Below are 19,881 nucleotides of genomic sequence, written 5' to 3'. Positions count from 1 at the left end.
GCCGGGGGCGGCCCGGCCCGCCCCGGCCCGGCCCGTGGTGCCCATTCCCACCTCCTCCCGCGGGGTGATCTCCCCCTGGGTTTGCGGTTCTCTGAGGGGCGGGCGAGGCCGGCGGTGCGGGTAAGGCCGCAGCAGGCCCCATCGCCAAGGCAACGGGAGGGGCCGGGCTGCCTCCCCGGGGCGCCGAGCGACAGGGAAGGCCTGAGCCGCTGCGGGGCCGCCGCCTTGCCCGCATCCCCCCTCCCCAAGCGGTGTTACGGTGCGGGGAGCCGGGGATGTGGCAGCCTGGCCCCGGCGGGGAGGTGTGGGAGGGGCAGGTCTCTCCTCTGGGGCTCTTGTCGGCCCTGCTGCCGTCCGTGATACAATCTTGGCCTTGGCCAGGGAATGGAGAGAGGGGGCTGATATTTCACCGTTGGGTTTCGTGCTCTTTCTTGCCTGCCAGTCTAGGTACTGTGGGTACCCTTTGAGGGTGGCAGAGCCCTGGAAGAGGCTGCCCGGAGAGTTTGTGGAGGGTTCTTCGCTGGAGATACCCAAAACCCACCTGGGGGTTGGACTAGATGATCTCCGAAGGTTTCTTCCAACCCCAACCATTCTGTGCTGTGATTCTGAGCTGTTTCTGATGTGGTGCTAGTCTGAAAAGGTCTCTTGGCATGTGCAGACTGATATCCCTCCTGCTATGACCTGTCCCCTTGAACGTTCACCCCCTTTGTGTTCAGCTGGTAAAGGCTACAGTGTGGCACGGATTCTTCTATGCTGTATCAACATGAATCTGACTGTTCTTCATGCATTTGATAATATATGCCATGTACCTTGGGGCATATTTCGGTGTATGTCAGGAACTGGGTACATACAACCATTCGGTTTATCTGTGAGGTCTGCAGGCGCAGTGCTCTTGTCTGGATATTCTTGCTCAACAGTTGAGCAAAGTTGTTCAAGTATGTTTTACAGCTGTGCTTTGAGTAGCTTTTCTGTTCTGATGCAAGACCTTTTCCACTTGGTGAAATGCCCTGGCTTCTGATTCCAGTACTATGTGCTGCAAGGCATGATCATATTTCTCACTTCCTCACAGCTGGTAATAAATGTGTGAGTTTCTTTCTGTTTGTTTATTGTTTCGTGGTGTGTGGTTTTGTTTTTTTTTTTCCCTCTCCTCTCTCATTACTTTGCCTCTCCTCTTCCCTGAAATCTTGGTCCATCTTGTCTTGCTGATCATCAAAAGCAAATTTTTCTTCACCTTTTTAGCTTCAGATGCATCCATAATTCTCAGCTTCACTAAACCCTGCTCCGTGTAATCTCCCACACCTCGGGTACAATCATGTGGCCTCACATAGCACAGTTTGCAGGGCATTTCTGCTCATGGAGGGGAAAGCCCTTCTAAAAATTTCTGATTGATATTTTCCAACCTGAATGAGCTAAAATAAGAACCTTCAATTGGTGGTCTGTAATTCTTCATGTGGAAAAGTAGCGCTCTGATACAGGGCAGATGAGAGTTTCATTTCTTCACAGCTTTCATTTCAGTAATGTCTGGAAAATCTCCAAAACCATAGAAGCTTGTGGTAGAATTAGCTGCTCTGCTGTGGAGATGTGCCAGGGGCCAGGGTGGCACAGACCAGTTAAACTTTAGGAGTTAAGCAGGTTGTAATTTTGAGTGGTCCAGCTGAGCTGAGTACAACAGCCTCTTGTACAGAGAAATATTTGTCTTTTTTATTTGCAAAATCTTTGAATAAAGGCCTTGAGAAGTATTAACACAAATGGCTAATATTTAACGGCATTGCTGATAGCTGGTAAAATGCCCAGAGCTGTGAAGCTGCTGTTCGTCTCTTGCTGGAATGCAGACTAGTGACTCCTCTGAAAGACTTGGATTTTGGTAGATGCAGAAATTAGTCTTCTTAGACTTAAAAGTGAGGAGCAGCGATGTAATATCTGAGGAGTCTGCTGAAAGAAATACCTCTCTGTTTCAGGTGACACATCCAGTGTGCAGACCTTTTCCAAACTAAATTTAAAATAAATTGATGACTTAATAGTTCTGTCTGCAAGCAGCCTGAAGTAACAACACTCTTCTGTAAACCATCCCTCCAGTCTCTTGTTGATATTTGAGTATATGTTGATACATGAGTATATTTTGGTTAAGTTTTACAGTGTGCTTTTGTTGTTAAAGCAGTGCAGCAGTGTCCAGGTTACTTAGCTCTTCAGTTTGCCATGGAGTACGTTATAAAGGAGGCTGCATAATTAGAGTACTTGTCATTTTAGTCTGTGATCTTCCTTTTGGGTTTATACCTTTTGCCAGTTCATGAACGTGGCGTTTTGCAAGACAAGAAACTCTGAGAACTCTTGATCTTGGTAAATCTTATTTCCTTGCTGGCTCTCGGCTGTCCCCAGGACTCAGTGCCACGAGGAGAGCTTGCTTCAGCTGCTTTTAAAATGCCACCTCAGTTTCCTTCCTCTGGGACGTATCTTTACATCGACTGAGGCGAAGACAGGGAGGAAATGCAAGTGCATTTGTCTCATGAAATTCTACCCTCAGATTATCCTTAGATGTTAACAGTACAAGGTTATATATTCAGGGGAAATGACTGACTTTTACTACAAAAATACAGCGTGCTACAAGGACTGTTAATATCTGACATGCTGTTACTTTTCATCTGTTTTTTGATGGTCTTAAAATGCCACTGACAGTGAGTGCTTTATGTGTAGGTGATAACATCTAAAAATCAAGAATGCAGTTTATATAAAAAGTCACACAGTTTGCTTCTTAAAGCTGACCTCAATTAAAACTAATCAATCCTCTGTCGAATTCGATAATATTATAAGCTAAACATTATTTGGGTCAGGTGTTTCTTTCCAGTGTTATATTATTTACTTTCTGATCTTGTGACAAGATTTGTCTTACGGAGATCTTTGTTAGACGAAAGGCATTTCAACAGCACAGGAAGATCAGTTTGATAAACTGAACTTTCTTATTGTAGTTTATAGTGATAAATCTAGTCACAAGGCACAATGAAAGAGGAACACTTACAGGAAAAAATATGTGACTAATTCATAGGCTTGGTAAGTCACACAATTTTCTTTCTCTGAGTGTATGTTAAAATAGAAAAAAAAATACTTATTTGAAGTTAGTACTGCATTAGTTTATACTTTGTGTAAGCTTTCTTGATTGAATTGGAGAAGAGCTGAGAAACCTGTAATCCTGGCAGTAAAACCACTTCAATTGCATCATACATTTCTTCTGAAGTATTCTTAGTGCTAATTATTAACTTTCTTTTTTTTTTTTTCTCTTCCCCCAGATCTGTAAGGACGTCCCTGAAGTCAATAATGTTTTCCAAGCTGACCCGCTCTCAGAGCATTGCTGTTCTCTGTCGGGGTGTTCATGCCTCACTGAGTTCTGCTACCTCTGTTGCTACTAAAAAAACCATCCAAGGACCTCTAACCTCTGATCTCATCTATGAACGAGAGGCCAAATATGGTGCCCACAATTATCACCCACTGCCTGTTGCTCTGGAAAAAGGAAAAGGTATTTCATTTAGGTTTCCCTGGGTGTTGCAGGTGGGATGTGTGTGTGTAAATGGGCAATTTCTGAACCTTTGGGGTTTTTTTGGGGAGTGGGGTGGGTGTGACAGAGATATAGACAGAAATAAAGATAGCTTATTTGCTATCTGTCACAGAAATGTGACAGAAAAAGATAGCTAATTGCTGGTTAGAGAACTGGATTATTATGCATAAGGCTGCCTGATAAAATTGTAGTCTCTCTAAAATGATTTATCTAAATAGAGGTCTAAATTCTGATAATCTTCATCATTCAGAATAACTCAGCAAGAAAGTTTCAAGCAACTTTGTTTCTTCTGTTCCCTTGTGTGGAGCAGTTTAATGTTAATGAGAACATGAAAAGGTGCATTGGAACCCTATTTAAGTCCTTGTGTATTTCTCAATTTAAATTTACTCTGGTCTTTAATTGTGTTTAAGGGGCTTTTGTGCTCTGCACATTAAATTGTACAAGTTTATGTTGAGCTGCTATCAGTGCAGTGATCCAGTAGTTTTTCTTTATTAATATGCATTCTGACAGCTCAGAGCTCCTAGTCTCTTAAGTTTTGGACTATTTGGGTTCTGTTGGTTTTGTTCTTTCTTTTATGACCCCTAATTCTTATTAAGTCTCTTACAAAAGTAATCTTTATGTACTTTTTAGGACCCAAAACAGGGACTTTGGAGGGGAAGTAATATTCTGATATTACTAATTTAGTGGAATTGCAGCTTTATATGGGAAATGCTTCTTTTCTTGATTCCTCATTTGGCATTTATTTGTACTGTAGTAGTTTGTAGCTCATGCTGTCTTTGTCAAATTATTATTTTCTAATTAGAGGTATGCCCTAAGGAATAGCAGCAATATAATTCTATTTGATCAGGTTGCGTTGTAGCTCTTAGTTTATACCATTTAATGTTATCTCATGTTGTCTCTTGTCTTGACCATACCTTTGTTTTCCTAGGTGTCTATGTGTGGGATGTTGAAGGTAGAAAGTATTTTGACTTTCTGAGTGCTTACAGTGCTGTTAATCAAGGCCACTGTCACCCAAAGATTGTGAACGCTCTGAAAGCTCAGTCTGAAAAACTGACCCTTACATCCAGAGCATTCTACAATGATGTACTTGGTGAATACGAGGAGCTTATCACCAAAATGTTCAATTATAACAAAGTTCTTCCAATGAACACGGGTAAAAAAAATAATTTATTTCCATTTTATTTCTCATCTGTAAGATTCAATGGTTTTGTAACATTTGGTACTGCATCAATGACCTATCTCGTGTACAAGTGTGATAATGGTCTTGCTTTATGTTTTAGGAGTGGAAGCTGGAGAAACTGCCTGTAAATTGGCTCGGAAGTGGGCATACACTGTCAAAGGAATTCCCAAATACAAAGCAAAAATTCTTTTTGCAGGTATGTAAAGTGCATGTTTTGAGCTGAGGTATTGAGGAGGAAGAGAGCTCTAGACACTGGCTGCACAAATGTAATTCCTGTGACAAATCACTTCCAGATCCTCTCCCTTGTGGAGGTGTGTGCATAAAGAGGCAGTGAGGAGAGTTGTGCTGCTAATGCTTGGTTTTGCAAAGGAAATGCAACAATGACCTTAAATCCAGGAAGGAAACCATAGTTAATATGGTGGTTTATAAAGATTTATAAACAGCAATTTAATACGTAAAGTGAACCTTATTTGTACTGCTTAACCTTTTTAGTTGTCAAAAATTGATTAGTGGCTCCCTGAAGTCACATGGAAAGTGCATTCAGTCCTCTGTGCTCATTTAACCGCTGCTTGGGTGTTGAAGTGCAGTATCTTTATAGTCCTAATTGGCTGATTTTTATATACCTTTCTCTCTCATTCCTCAAATTGCTGTCTCTCTCTTCACACATTCAACATTTGGGTTAAACTTGCTGCCTTCTTCGGCTTCCCCTCCCAGTGGTTTTCTTCTGCATTCTTAATCTTCCAGAAGTTGGCATTAACCCAGTAAAACCATATTGTAGTCTTGATCATACAATGAAGGTAAAAGCAATATTGTTAATGTAAATATGGAGCCCTGCAATGTCCTGATTATATACGTGGTGTATTTCCTCCTTTTGTCTGCCTGCTCTGCTTGGCTCTGGAACAGGGAGGAGTTATCTGCCCCTGAAGAGGCTACTGTGCTTTGCTAAAAAAAATAATATATAAATTATGTTCAATTATATTCAAATAACTTACAGTTGGTATTCTTTGATTATAGGTGAAGTATTTTTGTCAATTCCAGTATTGTTCAATGGTTCTGTATTTTATAAAGCCCTCCAGAATAAAGGTTACTACTTAAATATTAATTTTTTTTTTTTTCAGTTGCTACAGTTGCAAATGCTAAACTATAAGCTGTCTTTAGACAGCATTTATAAATTGAAATTCGTAGTTGAATATTGCATTATGGTTTCTAGAACTGATTAGATTAGTTTGGTTTTTTTCTTCTGGGAGTTCTTAGAACAAATATACTTCTCCCTCTTTCTCTTCCATATATATTTTGTTTAGGTTCAGTCAATTAACTTTTACTAAGTGCTTTCTCATCCTGATAGACTGGTTATGCCCTCCATTTTTATGATCCCAGCCCCTTAACCACAGTATTTAATTATGTGCCAAGCAGTTGGAACAAAATAATAATCCTCTTATCAGAAGCCAACGTTTTGGCAGAAGAAAGCTCTCCTGGGTAGCCAGGGTCAGAAGAAAAAATGTTTTTAAATATCAGTCCAGAGAACTTGTGGTAGATTCTGTGCTCGATAGCGAACCAGTAGGGACACTGGGGTGGGAAGGTGGAGACAGACTGTTCTGCTTTGGGTCATTCAGGCTCCAGGGATCATCTGTTTGAGGAGACAGCGGGTTGCACTGAGGTAACCTCGAGGTGATGATGAGCACGTGAGTCAGGAAAGTGTGGCAGGGGTTGTTCTGGGGACCAGTGCAATGCTCTGGCCATTGGCCGTTGGAAGGAAGGGACACCTGGAGCTGGCTGCGTAATAATTGGCTTCAGGATTTCCTGCAGATTGAGAACATCCTCAGCCAATAGGATTACACTTACACAAAGAAATTGGTGGGGGAAAGAAAGGAAAGGCTTGGAGGTGCTGTGAAGGTGGTGAACTCGTAATCTTCCTTAAGCTTTTTAAACATCTTATTAGTGATTAGCTGGGAGTATGTTGATTTAACTGAAATACTGACATGAATTTATCATAGTCTTGGCGTGGTGGTAGTTGGTTCCTAGACATTTTAACTGATGTTTCTGTACAAAACAGTGAAACGTCACAATATTTTTACGAATACAAATGGGTTCACCTGGAATTTTGAAATGCACAGAAATGTATTTTTTGATTTAGGCTTACTGGCAGCTTTATTTTTAGGACCTAAATTCTGGATGATGTTTACTTTTTCCCCTCCTGCGTTTAATGAATAATACTTATGTAAAAGTTGTACATTTTCCTTAAAAATACGTTATCTTCCTGAGTTATTTTCAATTTTTCAGACTACTAACAAAGCTTATGGAAATTATTTTGTGTACTTGCCAGGCCTTATACTATAATTATCTTTCAGTTTTGATATGTGCTTTTGTTATAGCAACACAATGCATTTGTGGCATCACTGTAAAATACTAACAATTAGCAGAAGGGTGTTAACATTTCTAATGTTAGACAACTCTTAAAATGCATTACCAAATGGAAAGTGTGATGTCCTATAAACAGTTTTGGCTCATAGTTTTTTAACAATCCCCCTCTTTTTTAGCTGGCAACTTCTGGGGCAGAACCATGTCTGCCATCTCTAGTTCTACCGACCCATCCAGCTACGATGGATTTGGACCCTTCATGCCTGGTTTCGAAGTGATCCCATACAATGACCTACCAGCTCTTGAGGTATTCTTTTCCATCATCTGGTACATCATCTCCATGAGTAACAAGTTGGTTGGTCCTCTGTGCTTGTTGGGTCTGTTTAGTCCAAGTGAGTCAGCTGTGGAGATTGGAGGGTTTAGGGGACAGAGCTGTTTGTCTCCTAGAAGTTTGGTGAGGGGAAACAAAGGTCTCTCAGTGTATTACAGTTGCAGTGTGGAAAAGCTTGCTCAGATTTGAACCTACATAAGGCTGCCCATTGTGAAACCTCTGTGAGTATTTAGTGGCTTTCAGCTGACTTTGTTGAGGCTTTGAATGCGCTCTGGGGACCTGAAACTTAGATCCATGTCCATCAGACTGATAACTGAATTTGTTCTGTTTATGGGACAATACTGAGAAAAGCTGTGGTAAATTCATGCTGGAAATTATTATATCTCTTGAGTCTTGTGGACTTCTAAACCTTTAGGAACTTGATGGTGCAAGACCGTAGCTGTGGACTTTGCTTGAAGGTGATAAAACTGTTCTGGAGAAGCTCCATTTTTTTTTGTTTGAGATGAACTGGGGGAGCGTTGAGCAATTGTTTGTCTTGTGTGGGGTAATGCAAAACTGGGTGTATTTCTGAGCTTATGAACTGATCTGATAATCTGTTGGTCTAGGTTTGCAATTTTTGTAATTTCCCAAGCAAGCACACCCATCTTTCAAGGCAAATAGTGATATAGGCTTCTGTGTTGGAACTGGAATGGCACTTGGGGGTAAATTCCTGATATAATTACTGTTATTTGAGGTAGAACACCAGGGTTAGAGCTAAGTTCTGCTACATGTGTTCGTCTCCATATTTTCTAAATTTGACCTGAGTAAAAGCTTTTCTCTTTTTGTCTGTCTTATCCATATATCCATGTTTACAGCGGGCCCTTCAGGATCCCAACGTGGCAGCTTTCATGGTTGAACCCATTCAAGGTGAAGCAGGGGTGGTTGTTCCTGACAAAGGTTATCTCACAGGAGTGAGGGACCTCTGCACAAAACACAACGTAAGGAACTTGCTATAACAAGGTGGCTTCAACATTACACACTGTGTTTACGTATCCTGTAAGGTCATCCTCATGTGCAAGATACAGGACTTCATATACTACTTCATAATTTCCTTTTCTTTTAGTGGAATAGGGTAGGGATACTTCTTGTATTGCCTGGCAATACCTTACCAGGAAGCACTAATGAGGAGTGTATATTTTTCACTATTTCTTACTGCTGTCACCAATTTAAGTTTCTAATGAATATTCTCAAAACTGCATTTTTGTTAAATTAATTTAGATTTTAATTTATTTTTCACATTCCCTTTCATACCACATGCTTGACTCCTATTCTGAATATTATACCCTGTCTGAATTCTACTAAGAAATGTTTAGTTTTGAAAATAAGAGTGTTAGATCTATAATTTCTATTTTCTGCTAGTAAAGACACACTGAATTAGGGTGGGAAGATGTGTTTGTATATATTTCCATGACCTTCAGTTATCTTTGGGTACTCAGTTCTCACAAGCAGGCTGCCCTGCCTTCTTATTCCAGGACCTCAGCCTGGTCCATGACCTTCAGTTATCTTTGGGTACTCATAGTTCTCACAGGCAGGCTGCCCTGCCCTCTTATTCCAGGACCTCAGCCTCTCCCACAGGCTCAGGCCATGTCCTTTTCTAAGTGTAAGGAAAACAGCAAAAAAAGGTGTTTTCCTTTGCTGATTTACAGCTTTTTGTTCCCTTGGTGTTGCCTGTCTGACTTTAAAAATCAGTGGTCTCTGTTCCAGTAGAACTCTGATTCTTAATTTGCAGGTGCTACCCATAAATCCTTCTGTACCTTCAGGTATTGATTAATTTGGCTTCCTTATTGCCATGATACCTCTCAGAAAAAAAATTAGAGCTATTTTACAAATAGTTCTACACACAGGTATTGATTAATTTGGCTTCCTTATTGCTGTGGTACCTCTCAGAAAAAAATAAGAGCTATTTTACAAATAGTTCTACATGACAATAGTGCAGCTCAGGAAAACAAGATGGAAAACTCTGGTTTAGAGTTATTTAGACACTTAGGCATCAGACTACGAGACCTGCAGAGTTGCTAAAATGGCATTTTTCCAGAAGCTTCCAAAGGTCAGTGTATGAACGATGCCCTGGGAGTAAAGACAGACTAATCCTAACTTTTTAGAAATGGCACTCCTTCTTATATCGCAAATAGATTTTGGTTGGAGAGTGCCCAAGCCTATGGGGAGTGAAACAAGATGGAAAACTCTGGTTTAGAGTTATTTAGACACTTAGGCATCAGACTATGAGACCTGCAGAGTTGCTAAAATGGCATTTTTCCAGAAGCTTCCAAAGGTCAGTGTATGAACGATGCCCTGGGAGTAAAGACAGACTAATCCTAACTTTTTAGAAATGGCACTCCTTCTTATATCGCAATTAGATTTTGGTTGGAGAGTGTCCAAGCCTACGGGGAGTGGGCCTTGGGTAGAAAAGAATATGCTGAAGATGTCGGAGAGAGTGGACAGTAGGTTCATTTGTTAGTAATTTCAAGTTTCATAGAATATGTAACTCTCCAGGAGTGGGCCTTGGGTAGAAAAGAATATGCTGAAGGTGTCAGAGAGAGTGGACAATAAGTTCATTTGTTAGTAATATGTAAGTCTCCAGGACATTTAGAGGAGGTAAAGAAAATATCTTGGTGTAATGCAGCTGGAAGGTCTTTCAATTACTGTGTGCACCTCTGCTGTATTTTTGGGACTGAGTTAGGAATGGGAGAGAAAGTAATTCTATCATGTATGAATTTTTCTTCTTTTTTATCTCTATAAAGGTTCTATTTATTGCTGATGAAGTACAGACTGGTTTAGCCAGAACAGGGAGAATGCTTGCTGTTGATCATGAAAATGTGAGACCTGATATAATTCTTCTTGGAAAGGCCCTTTCTGGTGGCTTATATCCCGTGAGTAACAACGAAATACCCATTTGTATAATAATGATTTTGAAGTAATTAAAACTGAAAGGCTACTAGTTGGAAGACAAAGAAATCTGATGTTGGTTGTGCTTGGAAATCAGTGTTTACAAGTTTAACTATGATTTACCACACAGATAGTCCAACCTGTGAGAGTGAGATAAGAAAACAGTAGAATATATAATGTTACATTTATAGCTGAAATGGTTATATAGTATTCTGAACTTTCTGTGTTGATACTTGACTTCTTAAGGTGGCAAGTTTTTAGATACCATCCTCCTAGGCTGCTGATTTTGATGTGTTTTGGCCCTTGTTGATTATTGAGTAGACTTGGTGTATCTGTTTTCTTCAGTTTGATTTTATCATGTCAGGAAAATAAGTGTCCAGCGTTCACCCTTTCATTCTGGAATTATTGGTTAGTTTTTTTTACTCTCTCTGGAGAGTACTTTATCACACTCCTGCTGTGATAAATTTCTAGATGAATTGTGTAATGGAAAAAAATACTAATAGGTGTTTAACATATATTATAAAGCTATTTCTGAACAACTGGCATCATTTCCCTTGTTTGGCGTATCTGCATGACTGAATTTGTCCTCTTTGCAGTGACTTAAATTCCTGCTCATTAGGCTGGAAGTTACAACCTGCCTTGAACTATTTTGACCGATTAAAGCTAGTTCTGAGTTGTTAAACAGAGTATTGAAGCTTAAACTCTTGAAATAATATTAATTTTGGAGAAGTGCCCCTCAGCTGTAGTTAAACGTTACATGTTACTGGTAAAGCTAAGTGTATTTAAGGGATTAAGCAGTTATGTGATTTTCAGATATGCTCTCCTCTATACATAGCTGGGAATACAAATGGAATTTATCACCATGGGCTGAAATTTATCCTTTCCTGAGCCCTGAGGAAGAGAGACTTAACTTTACTGCTGTAATTGTATATGTAAAAGAAACGAACCTTTTCTTAATTATATTTTTTTATCGACCCTTTCCATTTTAGGTCTCAGCAGTGCTGTGTGATGATGAAGTGATGCTGACCATTAAGCCTGGAGAACATGGATCTACATATGGAGGAAATCCATTAGCTTGCCGCGTTGCAATGGCAGCACTGGAGGTTTGTGTGTTGTAATAGAGTTTTGGATTCCAGAGAAAAAGGCTTGTCACAGTGACATGATCTTTGCTTTAGTAAATGATACCATTTGTTATGCTGCAAGTGGAAATGGAGCTTTAAATAACAGTGGAAAATTGGTAGTCGTTAACTGTTTGCACAGATCACCAAACAAATTCTAAAGTCTTTACTGGAAATACCTCCTAATTTCTGTGTATTTTGTGGTCTTAATGTCTTAAATGACAAAACAGAATTTATCTAGGGGAAGTTTCAAGGCAATTATGTAAATGTGGTAAAATAGTTTCACTAATTTCATGAAGACATGTTTAAATTGCCTTATTTTACTGTACTGTATTACAGAGGCTGCTGCTCTGGGAGCTTGATAACACCTAGATGCTACTGGAGCTCAAACAGAAGCTAGTAAAACATCCAGAGTCCATGTTCTAATTATTCTGTGACTGCATAATTGAGTATATGTAATGCCAGTCACTCAGCCTTCGTCATTACCCACGATGTGGACCTGGACAGATTAAGAGTCTTCAGAGTTTTACCATTTACTTGTAAATAACGGCAAATGAAAAGCAGTTAGTTAATTTAGAACAAAATTTCAAAGAGGTTATTGTTTCTTGTAAACATGAGTGACTAAAGGCTTAATACTAATCTGCCTGGAGATGCTGCCTTCACAGTGATGCTTTGGATGCAGCACCTTTTGTATCTCAGCTGTTGCAATGTCATTATTCATGCATTCCAGCACAGCACGTAGGACAAACGCAGCGCCCTTCGCTTGACTGTAGATCTGACTTCCCTTTAGGTAATTGAAGAGGAAGACTTGGCTAAAAATGCAGAAATAATGGGTAACATATTAAGAAATGAGCTCATGAAGACACCGTCTGATATTGTAACTTGTGTAAGAGGAAGAGGACTCTTAAATGCAATTGTAATTCGGGAAACCAAAGGTAAGGAATAAGGTATCAATCATAGCATGAAAAAACATATTTCAACTTAAAGTATCTTAATAGAGTTGGGGGGTGACTTATAGGCATTATGTTTGGGATCTCGGCTATAGTAGTGCAGTACCTACTGAAAACTTATTCAAGTGACTGTGTGTTATTAAAAATAGGGATTTTATTTTTTTTTTACACTAAAGAAGTCTGAACAACTTTTGTTCAATCGTTTGAATTCTTTTATGACTTGATAATGTTCAAACCTGATGGTGAGTCTAGGTCCCAACAAATACTCTTTTGTCTCCTTACATGAAGAAAACCAGCTGTGTCTGGAAATCTAATTTCTGTCAGATTCTGGAAGGATTGGCTGAGGTTGGTTGTTCCAGGATCGTAAGAAGAGTACAATGAATACAGGAGGGTACCAGGAAGGAAGAAGCTAATGACTGAGAACAAATTTTTAGGGATTAGCAGCTTGAATTGTATCAGACAACGGTGTAGAAGGCAGAGAGGACAATTATTTTTGGCTTCAATATGCAAAGTGACAAATTGCTGCAGGGAGGTGGTGTAATTCCCTAAGACAGGGATGTGATGCACTGAAATCCAGGCATAAACGTAGCCTCCCCTGAAGTCCTGTCCAGGTGTTCTCTTACCTCCCCTTTGCATGGTTCACTTTTTAAAACTTGTTGCTACATCTAGACAAGCACTTGGATGGGAAGGAGCAAAACTTGGTGTGCTGGAGGCAAACCTGTGAGCCCTTTTCAGACAAATGGGGGTTTTGCAGCATCTTGCACGTTCACTGCGAATTCTGGGAGCTGCTCAGACGCTCAGAAATCGCCACTTCATTTGTGAACACGCTTCATCTTTTCACTGCCAGATGGCAAAGAGCTTACAGTCTGGCCCCAGGTACCATGTGCTGCAGTTGTGCCACTTTTTTTCTGCTGTAGAGTAAGTGTCTCTTTTTGCTTTTAACTCTAATTGTAGACTATGATGCCTGGAAGGTGTGTTTGCGGCTTCGTGATAACGGACTTCTTGCCAAACCCACGCACGGTGATATCATTCGCCTGGCACCGCCGCTGGTGATTAAGGAGGATGAAATCAGAGAATGCATCGAAATCATTCACAAAACCATCCTGTCTTTCTGAACACGTGGCTTTTAAAGTATATCTATCTGCTGACTGCCCCGGGCTGGTGTGTTGAAATATGTGCGATGAAGGCCTGCTCTTGAAGCAAGCATCTCTCATTCCTTTTATCTAAGAGGACTTAACTCTTCAAACGTAGCTATGTCTTTAAATTATAATGGCTCTGAAGAAAATAAAGAATGATTTTAAAGGGCTTCCAATCTTGGAATACTTGACAATAAAGTGGTGAAGTTCTGTTCATCTGGTCACATACCCATTGGACGCTTAAGTCAGAATGTTTGAGGGGAGATATCCCTAGAAATCTGTTTAATTGTTGAAAGCCTTGGCCAAAGTTTAAAGTATAATCTATATATATTTTAGTAAGGGTGGTCTAGCACTCTCATATAGCTCTCCAAAACATCACATTTGGCATTTTTGCCCCGTGGTGAGATGTCTGTAGGGCGGAAGCACTTGTCATTGTGGATGAATTTCTCATTTATAACTAGAAAAAACTTGTAACGCTGGAGGTTTGACAAACTGGGTGTTATGCTGGTGGATTGGAGAAGCATCAAGTTGTGTTCTGTATGTACAATATTTTGATTGTATGACAAGAGATGCTGTTTTCAAGCCTGGTCTCCTTATTTGGCTTTGCAACCTCGTAAGATAGATCTAAGCATCTAGATCTGCTTTTACTGTTATAAAACTTCCTATAATCTGGATGTTTATATTAAAACTTACCTTGCATTAAAAAAAATATGTTAATGTGTAACTAAAATACACAGTGTCTTCAAAAAGAGCAACTTGCAGTTGCCAGAGCCACAGCAAGTGCTGCCTTTGCAGTCTATGTGTTTCTGTCCATCTCTGTGTGGAAGTTCCTGTGCTTTTTTACAGGGTGAGTGCTTCTGCTCGTGCCTTTGGTGGCGGCCAATATAATATTCTCTATGAAGTTGTGGAGTTGGCTTGTTATTCTTGTACTAGGTTTTTCTTGTATTTCTTAACTGAGCTCATTTTAGCTGAGACTAAACCGTGATTAATCACTATTTAATGCAAAACGTTCCCTCTGCCAAGCATAAAGGTTTTGTAATTGGAAGGTTTAAATAATCCCCTGGTATTTTAAAGACAATTTAACTCATGGAAATGAACCCATCTGCTGGTTAGGGGCACAGAACCATTTACCTTGGGTTGGGTGAGGCAAAATGAGTAGTCGTCTGCTGTGGGTGAATTTGGATTTCAATTTGGAAAGGCCTCGGTGTGGCAAGGGGTAATGTGTCACCGTGACTGGTAGTCTTAGGAATAAGAAAAAAAGAAATGCAGAAAGGTGTTGCCTGGGAAGTTTGGCATTTCTGAAAGCTGTGCTGGTGTAATCTGATGGCAAAGGAGTGAAATAACTGAAAGACACCATAATGTAAACAGCATTTGCTGGAGTCCCTTCAGAGACCAAAAGGCAAATACCTAAAAACTCCTTAGCAGCCAAAAAGTTTACTTTTGTAGAGTAATAGGGCTAGCAGGGACTGAGGACATGATCAGATCTGTCCCCTGCCCACGTTACAGCAATGTCATCGTTTGTTCAATTGCCTGAAAGGCCAGAATTTGTTTTTTTGTCTTTGTTTCAGTGCTTCCCTGCCCCTACTGTTACCAATTCCTACCATATTCTCCATCTCTTGCTGCCCATTTATGGCGTCCCTCAGGCCACAGGGAACGGGTTATTTTCTTTCTATGCAACAGCCTTTTACGTACCTAAAGTTTGTTATCATTCCTGTTTCAGTCATTGCTCCTTCTCTAGTTAAAATTCTATTTTTTTTCCTAAAAGGTGCCGTTTTCTGCTGCTGTTGTGCTGTGATTCACTGCTCCTGCCGTGCCCTCCCTGCCGCTGAGCAGAGCTGGGCCGGTTCATGTGGCTCCTGCGCTGAACTGTGGTTTGTGCCCCAGTGTTCTGCTTTGGGTTTTCCTGCATTAGACTTTTTTATCTCTCAGCCTGTGTTCCCAGACTTCCTTTTTGTGCAAACCGTTTTGACAAACAGTTTTGAAGCCGTTTCCCCCTGGTTTTTTTATGTGTAATGAGCAAGAATTGCACCCATGTAAAATTCCGTGATCTGATCTACTCACTTTCATCCTCTTATCACTGAGAATATTTCTCTGGCTTCTGGTGATCAATTTGAGCTCTAATCTTGTCCAACCCACTTTCTGGTTGCAGATTTACTAGGCCAAGACTTTCCAGAACTGAGAAATTTTTCTCTTTCTACGCCAGACGGTTGCTGACTGATTTCTGGGCTATTTATTCATCTTGTGGCTGCTTCATGCATCCCATTTCTTTGCAAGCTTGTGAAAATCTGAAGACAATTCAAAACACTGTCGTCCTGAATTGGCCTTATTTAATGATGGGATGATTGAGGAGTTTTCTGTCCTGCTGAAGCACCTCAGAAATTCCGGGGCAGGATTGAGGATGGCCAAGTCCCCAGAGCTCATAGGCATATTCTGAGCCTAAATATGTGTTTTAGGGCCCTTGCAAGGTGCAGGTGGTTCTCCCTTTTTGGCATTGATATGGTGGTGGCTAAGGTGTGAGAATTATATATATAATTTTGGGAGTGCAGATGGGATCTCAGGTCTTCTCCTCCCAGACATTGAGCCTGTCACCCATTAACCTCCGCTTCAACAGCGACAAAAACCATCTTGGCTGTTGTCAGTGGGAGCAGGAAGAGCTGGAATGGCCCAAGGAAATGTCAAAGCTCCTTCTAGTGTGCAAAGTGACAGTTATAGATTATCAGGAAGATCATCTGCCTTTGATACGTTGTGCCTGTTTTGAGAAAGAGAGGGCAAAAGAAGGGTTTTTCACAGAAAGTGGTTTTTGTCTGTCGTCTCGCAAGAATAAACTGGGATTTGGCTGGTTCTCAGTGACACCGCTTAAACCTCTCAAACTTAAATATAGCTGCTTGTGTGACTAATGTGCTTGTAAATCAGTCTCTGGTTTTGTTGTCTGGGACTTTAATTAGCCTTAGAAATTCTCTTCGGGGCTTTTATTAGCTAAAAAATGTAGACAACTAAAGTGTCCTTCCCCGCTTAGTGCCAGAAATTCAGTGCTTTCGGGTTTGTACTTGTTCCACTTATTGCTCAAGCCTGGATAGCTCTGCCAAATGCCAGTCCTGAACCAAGCTGAGTGTGAAGGAGGCCAAACTGAGAACAATTTACAAATTAGTGTAATATAGGCAGTGCAATGTGCAAAGAAAATATATATAAAACATTTCAGACAATATTATGAGTTTGGTTGTTGCATTATAACTTGATGGGAGGTGAAGAAGGGAGAAAAGCAGGCTCAGAGAATGCCCTTTCTGCACCTTCCCTCTATTTCTCTAGTGCTTTTCTGACTTTGTGTTAGTTAGAGACCAGAGGGTGGAAATGGCAGTTCTTTGGTGATGCTTTTTGCTGGTGTAATTGAAATTTATGTTCAAAGCGGTACTTGAAAGAGCTCCGTATTGCCCATACAGGGGGTTTCTTTGACAAGAGCTATACAGCAATAACATTTTCTGAAGGTGTACGTATGGATCTACAAAATCATGGAATCAGAGAATTGCTGCTTTGAGCTTGGCTGCAAAGGCTTAATCTGTCTCCATGATATTGCCAGCACAGATTTTTGGGAAGCAGCTTCTGATGTTTCTTTCTTCTACATGAAATGCTTTTCTGAATGGATAGTGACCCTGTTCAGTGCTGTGCAAACCCAGGGGGGAGTTTGATCTCAGCCCCCAAGAGCTGAGGCAGGATCCCTGGGGCAGCCCTTGGCTTCACTGGAACTTTTATTTGCAGAAATAGATAATACTCGATTGTGCTGGGCGCCTGTGCCCTTGGCAAGAGGAGCGTATGTGGGTTTTGGCATGAAATCATGGAATATATATGCTGGCATAAAAAAAAATATTACTTTTTATGGATAAATATAAACCAGGATTTAAAGGCACTATTGTGAAACACTGAAAGGCAAGAGCAACATAGTGAACAGTGGGGAGAGAGAAAGCCATACAACGCAGGTTCTCCTTTTTCCTTTCCTGCTGTCAATCCTGGGAGCCGTGCTAATGACATCACTTATCTGGCCTTCTTTTCGGCTGCAAAAACATGAATTATGTCATTAAACAGTATTTTCTAAAGGTAAAAATTCCCCCAAATAGATCGCTTACTTAATAGGACCCAAATGCTGATTGGTCACGACCTGGTAAAGAGCTGCACATCTTGAACCTGTTAGAAGTTTCCATGATGAAACAATCTCAGTTTCGTTTGTCTTTTAACAGCAATGTTAGTGGATTAGTCAAGTAGAAAAACAGGCTTTAAGTGTGTCGTTTTTTTTTTTTTTAACTTTGGTAGCTGCTTCTCCTTCCCTTCTCATCTTTTCCATCTTTCTGGCAGCAGATGGAGCCAGAAGCTCGGCTTTAAGCTCAGAGCTTGCTGCTGGGCACAGAGGTTTTTGGAGTTTGTGACTCCTGGAGGGGGTTTGATTTTGGGCTTTTCACTAATACAAAAAGAGTGTCACAAACTTCAGGTGCTATTTCAATGTGTAACTCGGGCTGTGCACTCTTTATGGCTCACCTTTTTCGAAGTTGATTGTAAAAAAGAATTCCTATGTCTGTAGCGTGGCAATCATTGCCCAGTAACTCATAGCTGTCAGTGTACAAGTGATGGGGATGTAGAGACAGCTGAGAAGGCCAAAACAAACAAACAAACAAAAAACAACAAAAAAGAGGCTTTCCTTCTCACAAGTAAAGGGAATGGGAAGATGCAGGTTTGAGGCAAAATTTTAAATATTTCTTCAAACTCGGGAGCTGCTTTCCCTGGGCCTCCCTGTGGTGCTTCAATCCAGACCGAGAGGCTTAACCAGTTGGAGCTGCTGGATTTGTGCAGTAAAAAGAGGTGTTTTGCTGAACGTTCCCTCAGCAGGACAAGTGGCAGGAAAAAAACGGTACCAGCGCTATTAAGTAATTAAAAATCCCTGGTAGTACCCTGGTAGAAAGCTCACAGAACTACAGTGTTGACCCTCACTTGGAAGGGGTCTTGGCGTCTGCACCAAAGGCTTGAGAGTGGTAACTTCTCGTACTGGTTCATCTGGAGAGGGTGATGGTTGCTCAGGGGCTTGAGGAGGAGCTGCTGCTTAAAATGCTCCTTTGTTTTTTTTCTTATTGTGCTTTTTATTTTCATCCTTGAGTTGGGCTGTTTTTCACCCCGTGGCCCACGTTCCACACACGAACGGGGCACAGATAAGAGGTGACCGTAAGGAACGCCGTTGGGTTGTTGTTTCCCTCCTCGGTGCTCTCTGTCCCTCTGCTGGAGCTTGTTTGGAGAAATCCAAGCAGAGACTGTGCTCTCTGGAAAATCCCCGGGCTGTTATCGGCACGAGTCCAAATAAATAAGGGTAGAAAGCAACTCCTACTCATTTCTGTCTAAAATCCTATTAGTCTGCCATGGCTGAGGCTGCGTAGAAAGCCCCTCAAGAGTATTGACCCTTTGCACAAACGCGTAAAGCAAACAAAGGCCTGGACCTTGGATGAACTCCCAGCCTTTCCATGGGGTCTGACACATGGGAGACCTAATCCTCCGCCTCATACGGTCATTTGGAATAGCTGTGAAATGAGAACGGCGAAAAGCTGGCCTGGTTACACACCTCAGATTGAAATAACAGAAGGAACCCTACGTAAGAGGGGGCAACTTACCCTCCAAAGACTCAGTTCCCCGCCTGCCATAGTCATTTCCAGCAGTGGTGTATCATTCCCTCCTCATTTGCTGGAAATATGGAACCATAGCCAAGGCCCGGTCAATATGTGTGAAGGTGTTTGTCCATCAGGGCTGTGCTGAAAGAGTTTCTTCAACAGTCAAAACATCTTCAGACGGTCAAGTGAGAAGAGGCCCAGGAGGGCTTCCCTGATCACTTGGTTGCTGAAGGACTGTAGTGACCCGCAGGTGGTCACCCAGCTCCATGAAGGACAGGTCTCTATGAGACAAGGGCAATGTAGGTGCTTTCCTTCTGCCACCATGTTGACTGACTACAAGCTCTTGAGATACCTGTGAGTGCCTCTCAAGGTGCTCTGAAGGAGACCTCTGAAGGTGGCATGACAGGACCATGATTTCTCCTCTGGCATCTAAGCGACACCATCAGGTGAGTAATCCCCGTGTAGATGCTGCTGCTTGACACACAGGGTTGCCAACGTACATTGTACGAAGTGGAATATTATAAAGGGAAAAGGGAAAAAAAAGGATGGAGAAAATGATGCCGACTCTGTCCCCGGGAGAGGCTCTGTGTGTGCAGGGACCGGGACGTTTTGTGTTGTCTAGATGGCCATAAATGTCAGGCAGCTGGAGCACAGACACAGAGCCATGGCCTCGCTGATACCCGCCTTGATCTCTCCC

The 19,881-nt window shown here is 41.3% G+C and overlaps 1 protein-coding gene across 1 annotated transcript in view; it reads left to right on the top strand.

Moving 5' to 3' along the window:
- The window catches only part of OAT (ornithine aminotransferase), a 14,477-nt gene extending 183 nt beyond the window's left edge, over positions 1–14,294 (top strand). Inside the window, exons 2-10 of the mRNA XM_014945322.1 lie at positions 3,282–3,508; positions 4,476–4,700; positions 4,828–4,923; positions 7,265–7,392; positions 8,271–8,393; positions 10,197–10,325; positions 11,331–11,444; positions 12,250–12,394; positions 13,364–14,294. Of these exons, the coding sequence (XP_014800808.1) occupies positions 3,310–3,508; positions 4,476–4,700; positions 4,828–4,923; positions 7,265–7,392; positions 8,271–8,393; positions 10,197–10,325; positions 11,331–11,444; positions 12,250–12,394; positions 13,364–13,524 (1,320 nt within the window). The 5' untranslated portion in view covers positions 3,282–3,309 and the 3' untranslated portion in view covers positions 13,525–14,294. The remainder of the gene's footprint in view (positions 1–3,281; positions 3,509–4,475; positions 4,701–4,827; positions 4,924–7,264; positions 7,393–8,270; positions 8,394–10,196; positions 10,326–11,330; positions 11,445–12,249; positions 12,395–13,363) is intronic.
- The last annotated feature ends 5,587 nt before the right edge of the window (positions 14,295–19,881 follow it).

The sequence above is a fragment of the Calidris pugnax genome, unplaced genomic scaffold (genome assembly GCF_001431845.1).
Source record: "Calidris pugnax isolate Ruff unplaced genomic scaffold, ASM143184v1 scaffold89, whole genome shotgun sequence".
Classification (NCBI taxonomy): domain Eukaryota; kingdom Metazoa; phylum Chordata; class Aves; order Charadriiformes; family Scolopacidae; genus Calidris; species Calidris pugnax.
This window is presented reverse-complemented; position numbering and strand designations above follow the sequence as displayed.